The 9,116-nt window shown below is 42.9% G+C and overlaps 1 protein-coding gene across 1 annotated transcript in view; it reads right to left on the bottom strand.

Moving 5' to 3' along the window:
• Positions 1-76: 76 nt before the first annotated feature.
• rbpjb (recombination signal binding protein for immunoglobulin kappa J region b) overlaps positions 77-9,116 on the bottom strand; it is a 55,990-nt gene continuing 46,950 nt past the window's right edge. The window contains exons 6-11 of the mRNA XM_085266813.1: positions 8,495-8,632; positions 8,099-8,211; positions 6,715-6,855; positions 6,324-6,479; positions 6,120-6,223; positions 77-4,484 (exon numbers count right to left, since the gene is read on the bottom strand). Of these exons, the coding sequence (XP_085122939.1) occupies positions 4,160-4,484; positions 6,120-6,223; positions 6,324-6,479; positions 6,715-6,855; positions 8,099-8,211; positions 8,495-8,632 (977 nt within the window). The 3' untranslated portion in view covers positions 77-4,159. The remainder of the gene's footprint in view (positions 4,485-6,119; positions 6,224-6,323; positions 6,480-6,714; positions 6,856-8,098; positions 8,212-8,494; positions 8,633-9,116) is intronic.

Below are 9,116 nucleotides of genomic sequence, written 5' to 3'. Positions count from 1 at the left end.
GGTTATTTCTTCTCTTCAGCTACAATCATGATTCAAGCTAAAAATAATCAAAGAATCATCATAAAAACACACAAAGTGAGATTTTACATCACTTTTTTTTTTATTTCTCATTTTTATGCCAATATTGCAAGTTTTTTTCTCATTTTTTTTTCTTCTTTTAATGACATACAGATTTGAGCAATGATCTGGAGCTGCAATATGTACAAAAAACAAACTAACGTTATGTTATAAAAAACAAAAAAAAAAGAACCGTCCCCTTTGTTTTTGACGTTATTGCTAAATGTTACAAACGGCACAGGTTTCTACCATCAGCAACCCTTTGAGCACTGAGTATACTACCACAATGACACCTCTGCTTACCATTTTTACTAGAATAATACACAGATACAGTGAGAGAAGTGGAAGATAGTGGAGGGGTGTGAGGAAGAAGAGGAGGAGGAAATGATAAATAAAAGGTGATCTGCAAGCTAAGCGCAACAGGCTGCGTGTTAAAAAGGTGGGAAAAGAAGAAAATAAAGGCGAGGAAAATGTGAGTGAGGATGAAACGTGTGAGAGAAATAGAAAAGTTAGCGCTCTGTAGTGCAAACAGCCGAATAAGTCTTGAGGAGAAGTAAGGCTGAGTGCGACAGAGAAAGGGCTCCACACTCCTTTTTTTTTTTAAACTTTTTTTTTTTTTTAAACACACAAACAAAAGTCTGTTTAAAGCTGCCTCTCACTCTGCCCTGTTTTTGTTTAGCAGTGCATGAAAACTACATTATAAAAGACATTTGGCATATTAGAGGATACATACATTGTTCAGAGCTCATTATTTAAAAAAAACAAAAAAACAAAAAACAGCTGCTTTTGGAGGTGTAAAAAAAAAGAAAAAAAAAAGACCAGACACATGCACACAATGTGAAAAAGATCTGCAAAACAGACAATGAGATGGTGGTTTGTTGCTTTTTTTCCTCGTGAAAAAGCTTTATCGAAAGTTAAAGAAGGCATGTAACATTTTTCTTTTTTTTTAAAAATCACCCCTCTAATCTGGTTACGCGTATCCTCCCTTTGTCCCTTAAAACTCCAGATGTTTTAAGAGAGAGAAAAAAAACAAAACAAAACTGTAAACCAGCTCGGATTGTCAAGGCGACACATTTTCAGAGAAAAGCGTGCATCACCCCCTTATTTGTGTGTGTTAGTTTACAACAAAAGTGGCGAAGCTGCTCTGTAGCCAAAGGGGAGGAAGGAGGAGGATGGGTGGTCAGCCTAAAGCGGCGGAGGCGATGCAGACGCTGAATTTAGAGCTCGAAGACAAAGAAGTTAAAAATCTACAGTTCAGATTTCGTGACCTCCATCCTGCAGAATAAAGGGCTTTGGGGCGGGGAGGGCTGGACCTGCAGCTCGACATGCTGCAGAAGAAGAAGCGCCAAATGTTGGGTTTTTGATGCTACGCGGCGGCAGCTGCAGCACCTTCTACGACTTCCTCCACGTTTCCAGGACAAACAGGAAGCGGCCAGACTCAGGCAGCACGGCCAATAATGCACTTTTCTAGGTTTTTTTTCCCGTTTTTAATTCTTTTTTTGTGTGTGGACATAAGACAAGGGGAAACTTTGTACCAATAATTTAAAAAATATCAATATTACAATATAAAACATTTAACATTAACGACACACAGGTGGGCAAGAACGGCAAAATGGGGGAAGAAGGGGGAGGGGCATAATTTAAACTTTTCTCTTATTAATATTTTTATTTTTTTATTTTATTTTATTTTTTACATGGAAGCGTGTGTGGGGGGGGGGCAAATGAGTCTGTGTGTTCCTGTTTCGAGGGCGCGAATAAGAAAAACTGAAATACTTCATTAAGCACGCATTCAAGTCACAGTATTGTTCTTTGTATACAGTTGTACTGTAATACTGCGATCACAAGTATTGCCTTTGAATGTTTTATCCACATTTATCAGACGTTTAGATCCCGGTGGAAGACATTTAAAAAAAAAAAAAAAAAAACACCAATAAAAGTTGTTTTTTCCTTTTTCTCGGAGAGGACGCGGAGCGAGTCTGACTCAATACACCGATTACAGCGACTGTATATGAAACACGCACGCACACATACACATATATATTTGCTGGCTGGTGAACTAGTGCTCAGGCGGACAAAACCCGAAACGAAAACAAAAACTGATGAGATGACCTGTACAATATTGCTGTTATGTTTTGGAAATGCACATTTTCAGTAATACACTTTTAGAAGGCCTTTATAACTCCTACAGGTCTCGCCATCGAACATGAATGAGTGCAACTACTCGGACAGTGAGTTCACAATGTACACACGCTTGCTCGGCCAACATATTAAACCACAGGACTTTTTTTCTTTAAAGAAAAATAACATTGAGAAAAACCAAAGAAGAAGAAGGCTGAAAAAGAGCTTACAGTGCTCGTGAGACGTTGTACCAAAAAGTGAGAAGGTGCCGGGCACCAGTGTGAGAGTTTAAAAAAAAAAAGTGGGTTATTGTACTTGTACACTGGGAATGAAGGCTCCCTTCAGAAGGCTGCTCTGCACGGGGAAGGTGGTTGGAGAGCCGCGGCGATGAGCTCCAAACAGCAGAGAAGCGAGGCGTCGGCTTGCTTTTGTGCTATGCACAGGTTCTCCCAAGGTGAGTAAACAGCATATAAGAAAACTGAAGTGTTTTTCCTTCTTCTATTTGAAGTTTTCAGTAAGGCCACATCAAATTGAAAGTGTCTTTTCCCCCCCCCTCTGTTGTTTTTTGTGTTTTTGGAGATAAATGCCACCAGAACTACAGCACAGACTGGAAGACACCTTTGCTAGGTGCAAGTTTCGAGACACTACATTATTGGATACGTTAGCAGTGACAGATAAAGGATATTATCAGATATGTGACTGGCTTACCTGTATACACAGTAAGAATATACAGTACTAAGGCTATCCTTTGAAGTCGAAGACTACGCTCGGTACATTAGTTTGAAAGCGGCAGACGGATTTGCTCTCGCAGAAGACCGCTTTCGTGTTCTGCAGATGTTGCTATGGCTCCGTGTGACATGTACTGATGTGTATACTTTCCAGGAGACACAGCGCACACAGAGTATTGCAGGCAAGGCAGAGGCGTTGCTTAAAGCTTTTCTTTTTTTTTTTTTTTTTTCTTAAAGACTTCATTAAAAACCAATGATAAAAATAGGCCCTCTGAGGTTTGTCCCCTTTCAAAAGCAAAAAAACAGAACAAAACAAACAAAAAGATCTTTGCTTATGTAAAATCTTAAAAAAAAAATAAAATAAAATAAAAACCCAACCCAAGACTTCAGACTTTTCCCCAAAAAGAAGAAGCAAGTATATCAAAATGAAACCCAAAAAAAGGCGTTTGAAGTAAGGTCACAATAACATACAGGTTGGGATTTTGGACCTCGAAGGGGAGAAAAAATAAAAAATAAAAATAAAAACAAAGCCCAAGCTCAGAGGAAGAATAGAAACTATTTGGTAACAAAAGTGTACTATATGTTTAATACAAAAAAAGGTATGGAGAAAAATGTACCTTTACTAAAGCTTATACAAGATCCTTGGTCCATAAAAACTATGTTATCGTCACGTTTTATGTGTGTCCCTCTGCATCCTTGCACTCCCTCCAACAACAACACATCCAAACCACCCCCGCCCCCACCCCTGGTAAGGGTTTCAGACGTGAATGTGAGAAACAAAAAGGAATAATTACAAAAAAATTAAAACGGAGCGGGGAGGATAAAGGGGAGGTGGGATGCACACGGTGGATGTACTGTTGTTGTGGTTTCCGTCCTCACAGCTGTAGAAAGGTGCTGGTGCTCTGAGCCTGCAGGAATTCACTCATTCCCAACACCAGAACTGGACAGGCAGGTCCCTAAAGTAACCACAGGAGAAGAGAGTGGGGGGGCTGGGGTGGGGAGGCGTGTCAAGGAGCACTTTATATACGTTTATTCCCATCAGCTGACAACGTTGTGATGTCACTCCTTCAGATTTCCCTCTGCGTAGGGCTCCTCTGTCCCACCGATTCTTTTGTTTTGTTTTCCTTTGCAGCTTCTTTGTATCCAAAATGAACGCAGCACTTTTAGAGTCAGTTTTGTTTATTTCCTATAGTCTTCATATACCTCAGGGTATATTTGCTCTCAAGGCATGTATGAGTGCCCCCCCCATGTGTGCGTTAGGAGACCACGGCTGCGGCGGTGGAGGAAGAAGACGTGACTCCTGCGTTGGAAGTGCTGTTGGAGCCGTAGACGCTGGAGCCGGCCTCCTGGCTGCTGTTGCTGAGCAGGCCCGAGTTGCTGGCCCGCAGGATGGCGCCGGCGGCGCTGCAGTGTGGCCTCGGTCCCGGCTCTGGCGTGTAGGTGAAGGTCAGTGTGGTGGAGTAGATGATGCCGTCGTTCCTCACCAAAGTGACGGGCACCTGGACGGGCTGCCGCACCCAGCGCCAGCCCTCGCGGAAGGCGGAGATGTCGGGCACCACGCACAGCATGCTCTCGGCACACCTGCAGGGAGACACGATGATGGAGTCACACTGCAGGAAAGACTCCGTCTGGAGTTAGGGTGGAGCTTCTATTCGTTTTTACTTTGACTTTATAAGGATTAGACCAAATCAGTGAGTCACAAGGAGCTCACGCTTCAGTAAATCAGCTCTCTGTGGATTTTGGAAAATTGGGTTTTTACATATAAGAAACATAACACTGAAAATCAACTCGTAAAACCATTTTGGGATTCCTGGTTAATTCAGCAAACATGACCGAACCATAACAAACCCATTACTGCCATAAAGCAGTGCTGTTTACAGATTCTCCAGCTCACACATGGCATAATGTACAGTGAGTAATATATCAGCTGACAAATTCCCTGCTGCCCAACGTTATCGCCTATAAGTCTAAATATATACCCAAGCAGTGCGGGGACCTCGGTATATGTTTAGACACATCCACAGAGTGCATGGGTTGGAGGCTCGGTAGACCTGCACTGACTTAGGTAGGTGGTCACTTTGATGTTCCTGTACTGCGTGTGTGGCAACGATAAACACATGTAGATCAGTCGCTCGGAGAAACTCAACATGACAGGATAAGTTAAGAAAGGGGGATTTTACAAGGTATGTGTGGTATATTGTCTAATAAATACATACAGCTAACACAAAATGGGCAAATTATATTAACTAATCTGAAGTTGCCACTAATAAGTATTAAGAGCAAGAGAGTAAACACTTTGTTCTTTAACTGAATACGTCATTTATGCTCATATTAAACATTGGTCATGTTTAATATGAGCCTTACTCTCAAAACATGAAGACAGTGTATTTACAAGAAATTCCTTGTTCCCACAGCTCTGAGTTAAATAAGCAGAGGAAAAGAGATGGATGGCTCTTTCTCTCTGATGATCAGACTGCTCTAAAACCTCAGCTGTTTTTTTCCTACTATAGGGGCTTTGTATGACATCAGTGAAATGGGATACTCCTAATGTGTCCATCTCAGGTACACAGCTAAAAGGTAAATGGTAAAAGGATTGGTTCATTTCTACTCCGAGCACTCAAATGGCTTTACACTTTTACACTTGCCTCATTCACCCTCACACACTTTCTATGTAAGTGCTTTCTTCTGAGAAGAACTTGGAGATAGTATCTCGCGGAAGGCTCCTTGAAGCATAGAGGAGCAGACGGGGATTGAACCACCAATGATTAGTACGCGACCTGCTCCACCACCTGAGCCACAACTCTGTCTATGAGCACAAAAGTCCCGCCCACCTGCTGTGGTTTACAGGGGGCAGCCAATCAAAAGACAACTGGCTTAAAGGGAAGGACAGTGGCTTGTTTTACAATGAGCGGCTGCACCAAGGTCAGGAAAAGAACAGGTGAGGATTATTTCAAACTTTGAATCATGCAAAGCAACTCTAGTGAAGTCCATAAATAAAGGTGGAAATTAGCAAACCAAAACTATCAGTAACTACAGTGCATATTACCTCTTCAGATTACTCATAATGGACAACAATCTTGGGATAAAAAAGAAAAAAGCTAGCCACGGTGGTTTCTTTTCCCCCCTTCACTTAACCTGGTAACCTAGAACATGTTCAAAAAGCAGCAGAAAGCTGAGACACAAAGCACATCCCAGTGAATCCCAACAAAGCCCCACCTGTACATGGTCTCAGCCTCAACGTCTCCGAACCAGACCCGCAGATTTGGAGTGAAGTTCTGTCCCGTCAGCTCCAGCATGGCGACATCCCCGCCGCCGTTTAGCTGCAGACAAACAAGATAAACAAACCTGGGATGTAGTGCAGGTGAAATGTCCTGTTAAAGGGGGGAATTTAAAAAAATCTAAACTGTCTCTTTTGTATACCTGTAAGCTCTCCACCACAGGCACCGGGGTGACAGGCGAGTGGACGGGGCCCATGCCCTCGTAGAAGGTGTATTCGGCCTTGTCTGTGCTGATGATTGTCCAGGAGGCGCCGTCGTTGATCATCTCCTTGTTTGGTTCCTTTGGGCATGGAGTGGCCTGGGGGGGGGAGACCCAAGACAACTTGACCAAAACATCTACCCACAGGAAAATAAGCCAGGCACAGAAGAAGAAATGAACTCAAATTCAATGTCAAGTCAGGCTGCCTGGAGCCTTTTTCAGAACGCTACAGCAATCATCCTCAGTCATCGGTGAATAGTATGATTGACTTAATCTGAGGGTGACACGACCGCGACCCTGAAATGATGCGTAGAGATGTAAGAGTGACACTGACTTGAAACTGGATGATCCTTTCTTGGGAAAGGCACAGGTACATGCGCTCTGTGTCCTTCAGGTAGAAGGCACACTTGTGGAGCTGGGAGACGGGGTCATCGGCGTCCAGCAGCGCCGTCTGCTTGTCCACCTTCCGGATGATCTGAAAGGACATGAGAGGGGAACAGATTAGCCAACTGCACGATGGGAAAAAGGAATCGGGCAGGCTGAGCGTTGCAGAAAATTAAGTGCAAAAAACCAGAAAGAAACTGAATTACGGAAAAAATGACAGTGATCTGGAAGCAAGGGGGAATGAAATGCAGGACTGCATGAGCAGGGAGATTAAGGAGGAGGGGGACAGGACACACAAGCAGAAAAGACAGAAGAAAAGAAAACAATGTCACGAGAAGTTCAGTCAAAACATGAGTAATACGGTACAAACATCAGGCTGCTGCTTTCAGAAAAACTCAGTATTAAAAAGGCTTTCTGCTATTTCACGGTCAGCATTTGCCAAGTTTTACCATGGATACGTCACAAAGGTAGGTTTAAATTTTATTAACTTAAACGGAAAAGAGGGGTCACTGCGTTTGGTGCCGCTAACCTCTATGACCGCGGCCCTTTTAAGGAGTTATAAAACTCTCGGGAGTGATCTTTGACATCAATCTAACTTTTGATAAACAAATTAATGATGTTGTTGGAACGAGCTTCTTTCATCTCCAGTCACCTGCAAAGGGGAAGCTTTTCCTCTGGTTCAGAGACTTTGAGACTGAGCTATCCATGCCTCGATTTCATCTCGATTCGATCAAAGTAACGCTCTGTATTTGGACGTCAGTCTGTCACCGCTTTAGCCAACAGCAGCTGGTCCAAAACGCTGCAGCACGGTCATTAGTTGGCACGTGCTAGTGATACCACGTATTGGCTGTCAGTCAGTTTTAAGATTTCATTAGTAGCTTTTAAGGTCCCTCTAGAGCAGGGAAATCTGCTGAACAAATGCTCCTGTCTCGAGGTCCAGATTAAAACACAGAGGTGACCCTTAATTTGTCATATTTTAATAATAATCGAACATCTTTTGTAGTAGTCAGTTTATTCTAAGTGTGTTTGGAGCATAACGTGCCATCTTCAATATGCACGATGCGACGTGCCGCAGTGTTGCATGACTCATCACTGAAGAATGTGATTAATGGTTTCAAATACTGTTGTTTGGACAGTTTTTGATATGGTCTATTAAACAGCTCTCACATTTATTCGATATCAACGTGTTTCTCTTAGTCTTAGACTAGTTGGTTGGTCCAGTTCACGTTCATCTGACTCAATACCTTAAGTATGTTAACCGGGAAAGGCTGGATTCGTCCATCCTTGCATTACAGTTTCATATTGTGTCATTGTTGTGAAACAGTGATTGTTACCAGTCTGGGCAGGGCCATGCCGGTGACGGAGCAGACCAGCTTGACCGTCTGGCCGTAGTGGATATAACCGTCTCTCACAGTGAACTCCTCTCCTTCTGACTCCTCATCGTCCACTGCAAACACCAAGCACAGGAACAGGCAGTCAATGCTGCAACCAGCTGCCCACACGCACACGCTTTGGTTTATACACTAAAGCCAACATTCAATCTATCAATCAGCCCGTCACGTTCTTTGTCTGCGATGAATCACGTGTGTAATTACTACAACAAAGAACAAAGCTACGACTACAATGAACAGTGAGAGGGTGACATGTAGACAAGGCTGTCAAACTGCATCGCTGTTCTCGTCAATGATCAGAAGCTTGTGTAACAGATATGAAACCTGATGGAGACTCACACAGGTGGATGTAGAAAGCGCCCCACTGTTGGGAGCTGGCGTGAAAGTTGCCACCCTCCACGTGTAGATACCGCGTGCTGACTGTTTGGGAGCGCAGTCGGTTGAACAGTGCCACCTTGGTCCCCGATGCAATGCACACTGTGGGCGGAGACGAAAGCGTGGAGACACGGCCGGTTACATAACGCACCAAAAACAAGTTGCTTTCAGGTCGGCGCGATAACAGAGAGATAAGACGTCTGCCAGCTGGCAGGACGTGTCCTGTGTGTAGCACAGGTGTGCCACATGTGACATAACTGGGTTACTGGACACTCCATTTTCACTACACTGCCCTCTGGTGGTTAGAAATAGTATTGATCGACTAACCGATTAGCTCAAAACACTTTGTTTTTAAAAAAATTACATTAAATCATAAAATTCTGAGCATATTTTAAAAAGTAATGAACAAACTAAGGCTATAAAATATGCAAGAATAAAACAAGTAGAAAAATGAAGTTAGAAGACAAATTCAAATATCATTTACATTTCAGAATATTCAGTGCAAGATGGAAACAATGCAAATTAGCAGTTTAATTTAGGCTTTGATCAAGGTTTTAAGCTTTTTCTCAATATCCTCACAATGGCT

This window comes from Mchenga conophoros, linkage group LG3 (assembly GCF_057382185.1).
Source record: "Mchenga conophoros isolate Kocher_MC1m ecotype Shallow Benthic linkage group LG3, M_conophoros_male_GT1.1, whole genome shotgun sequence".
NCBI lineage: Eukaryota > Metazoa > Chordata > Actinopteri > Cichliformes > Cichlidae > Mchenga > Mchenga conophoros.
Note: the sequence above shows the minus strand (reverse complement) of the source record. Positions and strands in the feature narration are given on the sequence as shown.